Raw genomic sequence first — 15,982 nt, 5'->3', positions numbered from 1 at the left:
ACCGCCCATCGAGCGACTGCCATGACCCGTTGATCCTGTGGCGGACGCTATCGACGTATTGGATGTATCCGAGGTATCACCCTTCGGTTTGGTTTTTGCGAATTGTTAGTTTCGGGGTACCGATGGCAGTTAGTTGATGACGATGAATTGTTTTTTGTTCGGTTTTTTTGTTTTCAGTTCGCAGAGAAATTGATTGCAATCCAAAATACACACATACGAAAGCAAGAAAAAGTGAAGAGAAAAGGGAAGAATAAGAAGTAAGAAAAGAAGAACAGAGTCTTGAAGCTACTGTAGAAATGGTGTACGTAATTTTCGAACTGTAAGTAAAGAAAATGTTGACTTTAATACTGCATTGAATTTATCGTAACGCTACGGCAAAGAAAGCATCGGAACAGGTGACCAATAAAACTGGAGAGTACAATTTAGATAGTTATTGCATGCAGTACAAATTTAACGAAAGCTTGGCACTGACTCGTTATTGCAACAATGAAGGAAGAGCGAGGTGTTTTTATTTGCGGTCGTAAGACGGTTATGTCAGCGATGATGGTCGCTATAACCGAGAGTTTTATCTTCAGTAGGTACGGAAGGAAATGTGAGTGATCCATTCTTAATATTCCGGAGAATCATTTATTGTTCATTAATGCAACACCTTCAATGATTGCCTTACTGTTTTATAGTTGAAAATAATTTCATACAAAGTTTTTAATTTTAATTATTTCACAATTTTGGTAGCAGTAATTGTTTTTTTCATATGTATATTTTTTAAATAATTTTATTGTTTGTTTTTTTTAAATGAAATAACGACTTTTCGTTTGTTAGTGAATTAACAGAAAAATGATACAGGAATTGATTCAATTAAAACTATCTAAGCCGTCAGCTGAAAACTTATTAAGTTTATTATCTTGGCAAACATATAAGAACTATCTACATTAGAGATTATAGATGTTATCAATGGCAAAGTACGGCTTGACATAGCTCCAAATTCGCTCGTGATAATCTGCTGTCGAACAAGCTCTAGACATCAAACACAAAAAGCTAGCAGAGAAAATTGGTTTTCCACATCGCTCCAAGCAAGCGAATGAATCCTTGTCAAATGACACCGGTAAGGTTTAATGCTCACTTCAGCGAAACTCGCCCATTATCCGGTAATCTGGTGTTATAAATTAGAGACAAAGGCTACCTACTGAGACAGGCTGAAGTCTTAATTGCTGAGTGTACCCTTGTAATAACATAAATCAATGATAGTGTAGATGCTATCGTCGAAGCTCCGTTCTGCCAGCAGTGTATCACGATGAAAAGAAACCAGCATTTCAATTATTCTCTTCAGTGGAGTTGGAAAGCTTAATTTGTCAGCAGGGGACAAAAGTTAAATAATTTACAGCATTGATCTGCTGGTTGCACGTGACATTCTACGATTTGACAAATGACTTTTTTTTCTTCATGGAAACGAACATTAGAACAAAATCTGTGCTATACTTTTTGTGTTATATTCTTAGTTAAATCTGCAACAGAAACGCCAAATGAACATATGTATGGACGTTGATTTTGAGCTACTGAGTATCTTATATCTTAAATTCCTTTATTCGATCTATTTTTAAGTCGATATGAATTATGTACAATTTTTTTTTCACCCGAGCTCACCCCCGTTGGAAATTAGTTTAAAAAATCGGATGCAACAAAAATTGATTGGACATGAGCAAAAGCTTTTAATGTCAATTGTTTGGGTTGGCTGTGGACCTTAAAAGTTGGTATACCAAATGTAAACGCTTCTGGTATAGAACAGAAGAGGAAATTTAAAGGCCTTATATATTGTTTAATTATTTATTGGCACAGTTTATTAAACATTTTTGAAAAAAGAGCAATTGACTTGTTTTTTACCGGATCCGATATGATATTGAGAATCAAATTCAAAAAATATAATAAACAAAAAAAATCTTAAAAGAAATTGACTCGATTATCATGACGATTAAGCTGCAGGTACAGTCAGTCCACAATCATGGGTTACACTCAATTATGGGTCATTTTAAATTTTACTGCCGATTAATTCACGTCCTTATTTACAACCGTCAGTACAGATTCAGGCAAGATTCAAGCACATATCAGCCTCTTGTAACTTAGTCGAGAGCACCCATGACTCTTTGGATAATCGCAAAATAGAATTAGAGGAGTAGCGAAATTACTCATCGAAAGCTATCTTACAAACAGAACTCAGCTCGCATCTGCTGTATAAGTTCATTGGGAACTGTGTCAACGAGTGTGCCCTAAGGCAGTAACCTGGGACCAATCTTGTTCCTAATATTTATCAACGACTTGGCTAAGCTAGACCTGCATGGGAAATTGCGTTTCTTTGCGGATGATACATTTGTTTTTTACCAAGGAATTGACTGCGCAACAATTCAACGCTATATCAAAGAGGACCTTCTGCTTCTGAACGAGTTTTTTGGACAGTGCATTGGGCGGTGCGTGATAGGAGCATCCCGAACACAGTGCTCACTGTGTGCAATCTAATGTTGGTACTTTTAGTTGCAGCAACCTATATAAATAGGACCGGTTATAAAACCGGTCATATAATATAACTCAGGCCACATAGGTCATATAAGTCATATAATTAGTTGCCACAGCAACTTTATAAGAACTGTATTTCGTGGATCGCAGGGCAGGGTACGATACAATCGAGTGCGAATAGCAATGGCAGTTAACGCACGCGAGTGATTTTTCGGACAGACTGACGCGCCGGATCAAAGCAACCTGAAGCTAACGATGTGTTACATGCGTGTTCCGCGGGAACTCGCTGGTCCCTTCAAATCGTGCCATCGAAACGCGAAAAACGAGCTTCAGAAAAAATTAGACAACTACTAGTCTTCGCAACCAATTACGACATCATTACTAGAAACCTTGGGTCAGCGGAGGCCATCGACGCCAGACAAAAAACGGAGGATAGGAGAATTGTAGTGACCCAATTCAATGCGTCGAAAACTAAATGTGCGGTAGGAAGAGGCACCAGAGACAATAACGTTCACCTCACACAAACAGTGGCTATTGGCGGCGATTCACTGAAAGCGGTTGGCCAGACTGCTGCCCGCCAAGGGCGTTAGCTGTTTATGGCGCCAAAAACGACCACCACTTCAGTAAAGCATTAGCAATAACATATGCATAAAGAGTGGACTGATTTTAGGGATTTTTCATTCCACGTTATCAGTTGATTTGCATGCAACATCCATGACGAAAACAGTCAAACAACTACGCTCGATGCTTTGTTCGTACTGCTAGTTTCCGTAGCGTAGAAGTTGGACATCGTGAATCACTTTGTATCCGCTGTAAAGAACCAATCTGGCATTCACAACTTCCTCTCACGCGAGAAAGGCGAAACCGTTGAACGAAAGCCTGGTTCCGGCCACCCTAAGTGCTGCGCTACCGTAACATACAACAGAAGCTAAAATGAAGACCAAGAGCAAGGTGGTCTCATCGTTCCGCGTCTTGGACGTTGGAGCAACCGGCTAAATGGTGAAGCAGTACTTGGCTAAAATGGGCACTTTTAGGCGGAAGTATCAGTCGAGGCTGGCTGTGTCTGAGTAGCAGGCAATCGCCCAGAGAACGGCCAAAGGTACTGGTGAAATACATCCTTTCGACGAAGCACGATGTCTTGGTTATAATGGGCGACGAAAACTACCGCCACCAAGAAGGATATACGTCAAGTATATCTTCTGCACCAAGTTTTCGAAGAAGATCCGAGTATAGAATGTTCAAGCCGTTGTTCTTTCGTTCGGGGTTTACGGTGAATGGGGAGATACGAAGGTACAGCACGTCGTATCTACCGGAAGTTGCCACCTTCAACAAGAAGCATTGTGCAAAGGATGTGGTCTTTTCGTAGATCTGGCCTAGGCTCATCATGCCAAGAAATCACTAGAGGAGATGAACTGGTTGAAGATAAACTTTATACTGTCGATCACCAACTCTCCCAACGTCCCTCAACTGCGACAAACAAAAAATTTTTGGGCGAAACTCAAATAGAGTATTTACTCCAATAATTTTGTGCCCAAAACGGAGAAGGAGCTGATCGCCCAGGACTTCCAAAAGCTGAATAATATGACGACGTCTATCGTTTGATAGGCTATAGCAAAGGCTCCGATGAACCGCTGTAAAGTCACTTGGCAGGGTGTCGAAGCATTTTTATAGAAGGCTTAATAAACGTAGGATTTAAGGAAAATTTGTTTCATTGAATTATATTTTGTTTTTTTTTTCATCGACATCCAAAGGGGAGTACTGTCAGCCCACAATCATGGGTCACACACAATTATGAGTCCTCTTAGTTTTATCTACCGATTAATGCGTGAATGTTATACTAATTAATTGTTAAAATTGTTACTCATACGTAACACTAATAAATTGAATAGTCATTAGGTGATTTGGAAACGGCATTTAGCAGCTCTAGCTTAAATGACCCACAATTGTGTGTGACCCATGATTATGGACTGACTGTATACGAAAAAATAATATATCTGGAAGGAACATTGGTTTAGCAAACGAGCGGGCGGCAAATTGAGTTTCTGCACAGGGCGCCACAATGTCACGCTACGACTCTGGAAGTGGTTGATGAGTTTATATAATTGGGGTCTCTGGTCACCACTGGCAGCAATACGAGTAAGAAGATTCAACCATGTATTCAAGCTGGAAGTAGAATCTGCTTTTCCCTCCACAAGACGCTTCGGCCAAGGAGCATACAGCGCCGCATAAAGTTGACTATGTACAAACGTACCTCGCGTGCCTGCAGTTATAAAATACACCTCGCTGCGGTCATTAGCCTCTTACCCAGCAACTCCTATTCCTACCTCCTCGTGCCGGAATGTGAGCAATCTTAGAGAAGATCGGATAACCAACCCTGGTGGAAACTAAGATCGTATACCGACAGGGCGCTCATGCTTCCACTGAGTGTTGGCAAAAGAAACAACCTTGCCAGCCTTGAGCGCCTGACTCCAGGTGTGGAGCGGCTCACGAGAGTGATCTCACAGCATGGTGAATCGCCGTTTCCGTACCAGGTATGCGACTGTATTCCAGGTTAGTGGCGACACCTGGGTTAGTGGCGACATATGACAACGACTGATCCGGCGCGGGTGACTGACTTATGAAACGCTGTGTCTCGTCAGCTATATCCAAGATAGCAGCCCTGTCCGCGAAACTAGGCATCTCAGTCCGAGTAAGACGGTATGCTTAACAAACTTATGCTAGCAGAAAATCAGGAAATGAACTAGGTACAACAGAATAATCGGTATGGACCCAGGCCAGAGAAAAAGGACAACGATTATTGGAAACTTAGTATTTGGAATTTCAGGACTCTATTTGAACCGGCACGCGCAGATATCCTGGCAAGAGAGCTACAGAAAATGAAGGTCGAGATAGCAGCCATCCAGGAAATGCGATGACCGAAGACGGGAGAACGCGAATTCCGTAGCAAAATCCTATTTCGGGCACGACATCAGTATAATATCTACTACGGTGGCGGTAATAAAGCAGGGCATAAAGTCAGATTCGTATTAGATGGAAAGCAAATGAAGCGTCATTCGGTGGAGGCCCATTAATAACCGTCTATGTGTGTTGAGAATTAAGGGCAAATTCTTTAACTACAGTTTGATAAATGTCTACGCACCTACGAACGACAAACCCGATGGTGTAGAAGAGGATTTCTATGAAACTCTCCGTTGCGAACAACAATCGGTACCGACGTCAACTTCGGTCTTAATTTTCGCGCGACTGTAGCAGCCAGACGTAGTAGCAAACTACGTGCACTCACACGCTCACACGAAGCTGCGCTACCGGAGGAGGATGAGCTCTCGAGGCTGTTGGAACACCTTCAAAACAGCCATTAACAGTGTAGCGGAGAGATCCATCGGGAACGGAATCAACGAAAGGAGGGCGATGGTTGAGAAGAACGCTGCACGGGCGGTCAAGTTGCCAAGACGTTAGAACATGGAAAGATCCAAAAACACAAGAAGAAGATGCAGAGAAACCAAATTTTCCGGGGAAATAGTGCTACCTGGAAAAGCAGGAATATGCAGAGTTGGAGCAGCTGCATCGTTATAAGGAAACGCGAAAGCTCTACCCGAAACTACACGGACGGACGATCGTGAGATGACCGATAGGTGGAAGCAGCACTTCGATGAACACCTGAATGGCGCCCAGGTGGAGACCCATGGCGGGGAGGAAAGCGATTTCGACGATGAGGCAAACGGGGAAGATGTGCCGGCTTATTAGAATGGGACTAGAAAAGCTGGCCCCTTTTCTGTACCAGCTAATTATTAGAATTTGGGATACGGAACATCTACCGAAGGAGTGAAAAGATGGGGTTATCTATCCGATCTACAAAAAGGGCGACAAGTTGGACAGTGAGAACTATCGAGCGATCACCGTTGTCAATGCCGTCTACATAGTGCTGTTCCAAATCATTTTCCGACTATCACCAATTGCTAAGCCTTTGTCAAAGGTCGGTTTACAACGGATCAAAGATTCCAGCAGATTCTCCAAGAGGGCCGTGGAAACAGAGTTCCCATGCACCATTTGTTCGTTGACTTCAAAGCCGCATATGCTATCATCGACCGAAAAGAAGTATGAAGAATCATCGACGAGAATAGCTTCCCCAAAAAGCTCATCAAACTGATTCAAACTGCGATGGATGATACACAGTGCCATGTTCGGATCTCGGGTGAATTGTCAAGCTCATTCAAATTACACAGAGGGCTTCATCGAGGTGATGGTTTCTCCTGCTTGCTGGTCAACATAGCGCTACAACACGCGCGGCACGATCTTCAACAAATTCTGTCAATTCGTCTGCTTTGCCGATGACATGAATATTATCGGCAGAACATCTGTGGCGGCGGCTGAGCAATACACCAGACCAAGGTGAGTTAAAATAGGTGATCTAGTTTTCACAGTTTGTAGAACAGAAGTGAGCGGAACGATTGGTTAGCAACCATCGACGTTGTTTATACATTCAACAGTTTCCGCTTTGAAAATTTCGGTGATCGTCAAGGGTAACCCAGCGGGGGTGAAAAACAAATTTGAACATCAGAAAACCTCTCTTGACTAACCTTGCACCAGACCAAGAACAGAACAGTAGTGCGAGCTAATGGTTAGCAACCATCGAATTTGTTTATACACATTCAACAGTTTCCCCTTTCAAAATTTTTCGATTCGAAAAAATTTCATTCGCGAACATTAGGATTAGAAAGTTTTGTGCAGTAAAAGAGCACTGCAAAGAAGAACGTTAAGAAAATCGTGATCTTGCTATGTCGAGTGAATTGTGAAAAAAATAGAATATCTTCCAATATTTGGTTACCAGAGTAACTGGTCAAGAGTAAAACCCTGCAGGGGTGGTAAACAAATTTGAGCATCAGAAAACCTCTCTTGACTAACCTAAACCGGACTAAAGCGGTAAATACGTCTAAAAAAGTACCTGCTGGCCAGCAGTGGCCGACCGACGCCGCTTGGACAGTAATGTGACGATCGACTACGATGAGTTTGAGGTAGTTTGGATGAATTTGTCTACCTTGGCTCACTGGTAACGGCGGACAATGTCACGAGCCGGATCGTGAGATCCGGAGGGGTATTATCAGCGGTAGTCATGCTTACTATGAACTTCATAAGCAATTGCGGTCGAACAGACTAAATCTCCGTACAAAGTGCATCCTGTACAAGACGCTTATTAAACCGGCTGTTCTCTACGGGCATGAAACATGGACAATGCGAGTGCTTGGAGTTTTCGAAAGACGAGTGCTAAGAACGATCTTTGGCGGTGTACAGGAGAGTGGAGTATGAACCATGAATTCGTGCATCTCTATGGCGAACTCAGGTTTGAAAAGGTGACAAAAGTTGGATATATACGATGGGCAGGGTATATTTCAAGAATGCCGAACAACTACCCTGCAAAGATGGTGTTCACTTCAAATCCGGTAGGAAGAAGACGACTAGGGGTGCAGCGAGCAAGATGGTTAGACCAGATGGAGCGAAATCATGCGAAGAGTACTCGGTGTTCAAGGAATTGGAGAGTGGTAGCTCATAATCGAGTAAATTGGAGAAACTTTATTCATCAGGCTTTGTTTTAGGATGGCAAGCTAGCTGAGTAAGTAAGTAAGACTAGACTAAAAGTAGTGGCTAGGACGATCGAGATAACAGTCAAAACAAATATATGAGAAGTAGAAAAGATAACTTTGCAAGACTTTAATGGACAGTAACTATTAAAGACGATGATCAGCTGTTGTTGGTAATCTGGTCACCACCTGTTGTTGGTACACGAGTAATGAAGTTATACGACGCACCGTGGGATGAAACCCAAATCTAGGTGGACAAAATTAATTACGCTAAAACCGTTAGTCCTAGGTAGATAGTATCTTCGGAGTAAATTTGTTATTTTAACTTCCGCATTTTTTGGTGTATATGACATTAGAGTGACCATCATGGTAAGCGAGTGCAAAATGTAAACTTTTTTATGGGTTAAGTTAGCTGAATAAAATGTTCACCAAAGTTAAAAAACATTAAATTTTAAGTAACTTTGCTAAGGAAATAAAAGTTCTATCCTTATCTATCCGCCCATCAACCGGGAGCTATTTAAAGTTTTTTGATCGGGATGGACCTAAAACATCAGTTTTTTCTTTATATCTTCTTTCGTGTTCATTTCTGACAAATCATGCCTTCTGAGTACTGTCACACGCATGGAAAACGCACATTTTGTTTAAAGGAATCAAGTTGCTATCTCCTTCGGTTCCGAAGCTACGGGTATTTTTTCTAAAACATATGGTTTTTTCAAATGTCAATAACGTAAAAACTGCTCAAAAGTAGCAAATCAAACTGATATTTTAGGTCCACCCCGACCAAAAAAACTTTAAATAGCTCCAGCCCATCAACCATAAGAGATAGAACTTTCATTTGTTTAGCAAAGTTACTTAAAATTCAATGTTCTTTAACTTTGCTGAACATTTTGTTCAGCTAACTTAAGCCATAAAAAAGTTTATATTTTGCACTCGCTTACCATGATGGTCACTCTAATGTCATATACACCAAAAAATGCGAAAGCTGAAATAACAAATTTACTCCGAAGATACTATCTACCTAGGACTAACGGTTTTAGCGTAACTACTTTAGTCCACCTAGATTTGGGTCTCATCCCACGGTGCGACGCATTGAAGCTGAAAATCGGACTTTTACAAGATAATTCGGTCCCAGACTATAGGCCGCCACATGAAGCTGAAAATGTACACAACACTAATCGGACCGGTAGCCCTCTATGGTCTTCCGACTCAGGTCAACAATATTACCTTGTTATGGTTGGACCAACCTATTTTGGACCCCTGCAGCAGCTAAACCTACATAATTTGGATACTTCCATTTAATTTTGCTGTAAAAATTGTCCAAATTATGCACAGCTGCTGAGGGTGCCCAAAATGTATTTGTTACCCTACATGTAAGGGGATTCTCCGGGTATGTTTAAATTTGTCTACGCAGCTAAATTCGACGCAAGTTGATTTGGCTGGGCATGTGTAGTTGTGGAAAGAAAACAAAGATTTTCGTCAGTGGAGTCACTATGAATCCCTTTATAGGGCTTTATAAGTATCTTCGGAAGATGACTTTGCCATTCATTCGATCACACGAAGATCCTGCGCTGTTCTGGTCCGATTTAACCCGCTGCTATTACAGCTGGGATGTCGGTATGTTTAATTTTATTGAAAGAAGTATGAATCCACCAAATTGTCCAGATTTTCCTAACGAAAAACAATCAAAACACCATCTGATATGGAAAACTGTTGCTTTGTTACGTGGAAAAATGCGGGTAAAATTGAACAGTTCAACATTCGCGATGATTTTCTCAACTACAGTCCAAGTTTATCTCAACTTTTAAGAACTCAATCTCAACCAAGAAGGTTAATTGCGGTCAATGTAAAATGTTTTGCTGTAATTGTTTAAATTTTCACATTTCAATGCCTACAAGGACCTGTGCTTATATACGAGTATCTTCCTAAAATTTTTATAGTCACGTTCCTTAATTGTTTCAAACGACTTGAGAAGTCGTATTCTTTGTTTGAGAGTAAAAAGTTGCTTTCATCACAATCAGGAAATCTTATGGTTTTCGTGTTTTACTGTGACTGAGCAGGAATTCTCTTTTCCCCTCTTATATGCGTAGGATGCATCTAAGGGTGCATTTAATTGCCGGTAAGAACCCGCCCATTATGTTAAAAAGTTAACCAAAGTTGAGCGAAAAAACTCTACAACATCTGTCTAATTGTTTGATAAGAAATTGTGAACATTTTAGAGTCAGCATAATAAAAGATATAGGTATGTTGTGGTATGTCAGACTTAATAATTCTTTTAAACGGTAATTATATAGTAAATTCTGTGTTATAAGAATAACACCAGCTTATATTTCATTAGAATAATACAAGATGACATCAAAAAGATCACTATATAAACAAGTTCAACGCGTAATAAACATTCTCAAGTGACTAATAATAATAGAAAATGAGGTTATTAACAATTGTAATAATAGAATCGATTTCATAATTAAGGGCCAATTAATACTTACTTTGCATCTCTCCAGTTGGTGGTAGTCAATCGGAATGCTTGATTGCGGTGCTATATGAGGTTCCAACTTATCTAGGTGGGTTAGGCTTCTTGATTTCAACTGAAAAGCAAACAGAAAAACACGATAAAGTTATAGCTACAACGCGGTGTGAAATTGGCGATACTAAAAATTGCTCTTAAAATGCAAAGTGCAGTGAACAACAAAAATTTAATTAGCAAACTGAATCAGACTGAACATTAATTACAACTTCCGCATAGGGTTTGCAGTAAGAGGCTTTTATAATACATCCAGCCGACAAAGGGATGCAAACTACTCAACCCGTAAAATACAAGACGCTAATTGGCAGCGGCGTTATGCTAAATAAGAGGTTGCATCGCGGGTACGTCCTGAAAGTATGCGAAAGCAAAACGGATGATTTTATGATTGTGAACGAGCGTCTATTCATCATGCGCACAGTGGAAAAACTGAGTGCAATCTGGTAAAAATGTTCTAAGATGGTACTCGGAAACAAAAAGCTGTGTGATAAATAGAAGTGTTAAGTGGGTGTGATAAACATTTTAGATGCAGAACAAAAAAAAGAAGAAATATCAAACCTCGTTCAAATCTTTTGCATGGAGTGGATGTTATGGTGATATTAATATTTCTTGTGTGTGATCAGAATAAATAAGAATGGGCTAGTGTCACGGCAGGAAGTTTCCAAGTAGGATTTCGTTACTTTCCCGGCAGCTGGGGAGAATGAGTCTAGAAGCATAATCAACGTTGAAATATTCGTGAATCGTGGAAAATGGTTTTGTCAGGAAACTGTACGCAGTATTATGTGCTGTGCTACAATGTATGCAAAATAAATTGGACTTCGGTTGTAAGATTATAACGGCAGGACATTTTTAGGAAGGCATTGTTGCTTACAGTTGTATACAATAGTACGCATGTTGTTATTTTCGAATTGTCCGACGTCAGATTTTCTTGTTTCAATTTTGTGTGAAATTTTCTATTACAAATTAAATTAGCACTGATCACTTATCACTTTTCATTTTTCACTTTCCACAGTTCTCTTATCGCTTCTCATTTTTAATTTTTAATTTTTCATTTGTCACTCTTCACTTTTTACCTGCCAACTCTTACCTTGCACCTTTTGTTTTAATTTTTTTGAATTTTACTTTTCACACTTCGGCCTTTATCTTTCACTTTTTACTTTTACTTTTTGCTTCTCACTTTTTACATTTCTTTTTTCATTTTTTACCTTTCGCTTTTCGCTTTGCGTTTTTCACTTTACACCTTTCTCTTTTCACTCCTCACATTTCACTTTTTACCTTTTATTCTTTGCTTTTCACTTTTTACTTTTCACTCTTCTCTCTACGCTCCTCATTTTTCATTTTCCACTTTTCACTTTTCATTTTTCACTTTTCGCTTTTCACTTTTTACCTTTCACTTTTCATTTTGCACTTTCACTTTTCACTTTTCACTTTTCACTTTTCACTTTTCACTTTTCACTTTTCACTTTTCACTTTTCACTTTTCACTTTTCACTTTTCACTTTTCACTTTTCACTTTTCACTTTTCACTTTTCACTTTTCACTTTTCACGTTTCACTTTTCACGTTTCACGTTTCACTTTTCACTTTTCACTTTTCACTTTTCACTTTTCACTTTTCACTTTTCACTTTTCACTTTTCACTTTTCATTTTTCACTTTTCACTTTTCACTTTTCACTTTTCACTTTTCACTTTTCACTTTTCACTTTTCACTTTTCACCTTTCACTTTTCACTTTTCACTTTTCACTTTTCACTTTTCACTTTTCACTTTTCACTTTTCACTTTTCACTTTTCACTTTTCACTTTTCACTTTTCACTTTTCACTTTTCACTTTTCACTTTTCACTTTTCACTTTTCACTTTTCACTTTTCACTTTTCACTTTTCACTTTTCACTTTTCACTTTTCACTTTTCACTTTTCAATTTTCACTTTTCACTTTTCACTTTTCACTTTTCACTTTTCACTTTTCACTTTTCACTTTTCACTTTTCACTTTTCACTTTTCACTTTTCACTTTTATTTTACACTGTTTAGTTTTCGCTTTTAACTACTCAATTTTCAATTTTCAATTTTCAATTTTCAATTTTCAATTTTCAATTTTCAATTTTCAATTTTCAATTTTCAATTTTCAATTTTCAATTTTCAATTTTCAATTTTCAATTTTCAATTTTCAATTTTCAATTTTCAATTTTCAATTTTCAATTTTCAATTTTCAATTTTCAATTTTCAATTTTCAATTTTCAATTTTCTATTTTCAATTTTCAATTTTCAATTTTCAATTTTCAACTTTCAGTATCAAATGTACGATTTCAGTTTCAAATCTAAAATTTCTAAAAACGAAAGGAATATTTGCACACCTGCCGACGCTCGCACCATTTACACCGGTATCCTGTTGTCGGTGAGCGACGGAACACTTTTCACTTGTATCCGGCTCGCGTCATTATTCTTGAAAAATGACTGCACTCTACTCGACACTTGAAGTACTTTACGAATCATTAATAGGCCATGATGGTTGGTGTTGCTGATGGGGAGCTTTCCATTTGTTATTTTTTATTATACTCGCAAACTTCGTGCAGATGGGAAATGACAGTGTATTTTTCATTCAAATGTAGTAATGCTGTCTGTATACTTTCGTTTTCAAAGCCGAATGAAAGCAAGAGTACCTACTATCTAGAGATTCTGCTATAATCACGGTTCACGAACAATTTGATTAACAGAAAAAAGGAGATTTTCCATCAAATGCATAAAAATATACGAAAGCAGATAAACTGAACATTAGTCATGCATTGTGTAACTAACCAAACATGCCTTAGCTTGTGCAGTCTCGTACTAACCTGCAATTTACAAGACGGAGGAGACACTACCAAACAAATCTTCATGGTAGTTTTCAGAAAATCGTCGCGCTTTTTGCGAATGTTGATCATCCCCGGTGGGCCGTCGTCTGTGGTGTGTGGAATGGGCTGCGAGGTGGCCTCCTGTGGTAGTTTTTCATTAGGTACAATCGTCGTCGGTGTAATTGAACAGCAACTGGTACTCGTAATGGTCGGTGGTGTCAGCGCAGGGGTAGATGCTGATGTAGCCGTACTACTGCCCACGGTCGGTGATTTGCTGAGCCTGGGTGGAACGGGTGGACCGGGAGTCGTTGCTTGGGGCATCGGTAACTGTCCGCCGATCGGTTGCTGTGCTTGCGGAGAGGACGATTTGAGAAGCAACGAACGACTTCGGCGAGCGGGAACGGAGGGTGATGATATGGGGTGTGTCTGGGATCCGGCGGCTCCACCGCCCGACGTGGGTGAGGATGAACATGGTGAGTTGGACGATGGGGGTGAATTTTTCAGGCAACATTTAGATATGTTGTTAAAATTTAGTATAAAAGGGTTATTGCTTCTTTGGTCCATAGGTTTCGATTGCTGTAGAGAATGATGATAGTAGTTAGAGGGTCTCGAGATTCGCGAGTCGACTGGTTCGCCCGGCGAAGGTGTGTTTGTAAGGCTGGCCTTTCGACTTAATGGTGATTGCTGCTGATTTGTAGGTGACGTTAACTGCCCTTTTGGTGAGTTTTGTTGATATTGTTGCTGCTGCTGTCGTTGGATGAACTGTTGGGTCGAGTTGGATATTCGACTAAACTGGTGGTATATCTGATACTTAGGAGGTGAATTCGAGGCGACCTGCTCGAAACTATTGCTGATGGTCATCGGTGAAATACTGTTTGGAGAGGGTGTTTTGGGTGATTGAATCATTGCTGTAGTACTATTGATGGCGGCTGTGCTGGCTGCCATGCTGCTTGTGGGCGATAACACCATTGTCATCGATGGAGATGACGGTTTTTGCTCAACAATGCTGCCCGGTGAAGGCGATTGTTGAATATCACATGCGGGCAATATTTGCTCATAGCTTCGAACTAGTTTTCGATGTTTTATGTTCTCGCTTCGTTGAACGTGTTCGTCCATTATATACATCTAAAAAGCAGTATCGTTTTATTCGCCGTGGTTAACACCGGAAACCGCTGCGCAAATTTGTATGCCTTGTTAACAGATATCCTGCATATTTGCGGTTATCAAATTCACGTTTTGGTCAGTTGATTCGTGACTCATTTGTGGGTTTACTTCCGACCAACAGTTACAAAATTTCAGTGAACAATTCAATTTGGTGAGTAGCATTATTTATCGGCGTGAAACCAAGTTTTATTTCCTTTCGTCTGCCACTAGGGAAAGAAGTAATCAGTTATAAAAATATAATGAGTTTCGATTTTTCTCGAACATACACAAGTTTGAATGAAGCCATCTCAGATTGTGATTGCAAATATGGCAAAAAGTCCTACTCGATTGACCGTAGCCGGTTATAGCTCTATAATTCGATAGGGTGGGAAATATTTACGTTCATTTTATCTTCGTGAGTTGCCATTTATACCTGAAGATAAAATGATGAATTATAAACCCATTTTTAAGGAACGAAATAAAATAAAATTCTCTCAACCCCACTCGATGGTATTCATTTTCGGTAATATCAGTTATTGTTAAATGCTTTATGTTGAGTCAACGGTTTTACGAACGGGACAAATTGATTAAAAGAAAGATATTTTTATTGTCGAATTGCGGACGGGAAATTACATTTAACGTTCAACCCGAAGTGCTTGCAGAAAGGGATATAAAATATGTATAAAAAATAAAACTGTTGTATCCAGCAAAAGGAAGAACTGTTCGTTAGGTTACACTAAAGAACAAAAAGAAACACTTTTGCAAGCATTCCCGATCAGAACCATTAAATAAAATGTGATTTTTATAGCATTATCTTATGAATTTGATAAAACTTGGGTTTGCTAAGAGATAAAATTTTCTTGGAACATTTCACGAATATATAAAATGCTTATCTCAGTTAATTATCAAAACCTGCATTCAGTACAATATCATACCGAAAACATTCTGATTAATTTTCAACGACGTATAGCAGTCGGATTTACTTTTCTGTTGGGGAAGAATAAATGCTGAATGCGAGAAATGTAGATTCAGGCAAACTGAAAATTCTTGATATTAGGCCAAAAATATAGACTTAGCGAAGGTGAGAGTCGAACTCACAGCTCCCAATCTCTAGTTGAGCGTGTTGTTTAACCAATTACACCACGGCTTAGTGGTATATTTTTGGCCTAATATCAAGAATTTTCAGTTTGCCTGAATCTACATTTCTCGCATTAAGCATTTATTCTTCCCCAACATTCTGATTAATTTACACTCCTTGAATTGGACAGTTAGCACAAGCCAACGATCATTCAATCAATTGGACACTGGGGTTGATTATCCAATCTCCACTAAGATTGCTCGTATCTCGGCTGATACCACGAGGAGCTAGGGATAGGAGTTGGGTATTTTGTCCCCAAGGAGATGAACG

General features: G+C 39.5%; 1 protein-coding gene across 2 annotated transcripts in view; it reads right to left on the bottom strand.

Annotated features, from left to right (window-relative positions):
- LOC128734271 (pleckstrin homology domain-containing family G member 5) overlaps nt 1-15,982 on the bottom strand; it is a 226,673-nt gene that overhangs the window by 32,117 nt on the left and 178,574 nt on the right. For both annotated transcript variants that reach the window (XM_053828357.1, XM_053828358.1), the window contains exon 2: nt 10,568-10,666. In XM_053828357.1, coding sequence (XP_053684332.1) covers nt 10,568-10,666 — 99 coding nt within the window. The remainder of the gene's footprint in view (nt 1-10,567; nt 10,667-15,982) is intronic.

This window comes from Sabethes cyaneus, chromosome 2 (genome assembly GCF_943734655.1).
Source record: "Sabethes cyaneus chromosome 2, idSabCyanKW18_F2, whole genome shotgun sequence".
Classification (NCBI taxonomy): domain Eukaryota; kingdom Metazoa; phylum Arthropoda; class Insecta; order Diptera; family Culicidae; genus Sabethes; species Sabethes cyaneus.
Note: the sequence above shows the minus strand (reverse complement) of the source record. Positions and strands in the feature narration are given on the sequence as shown.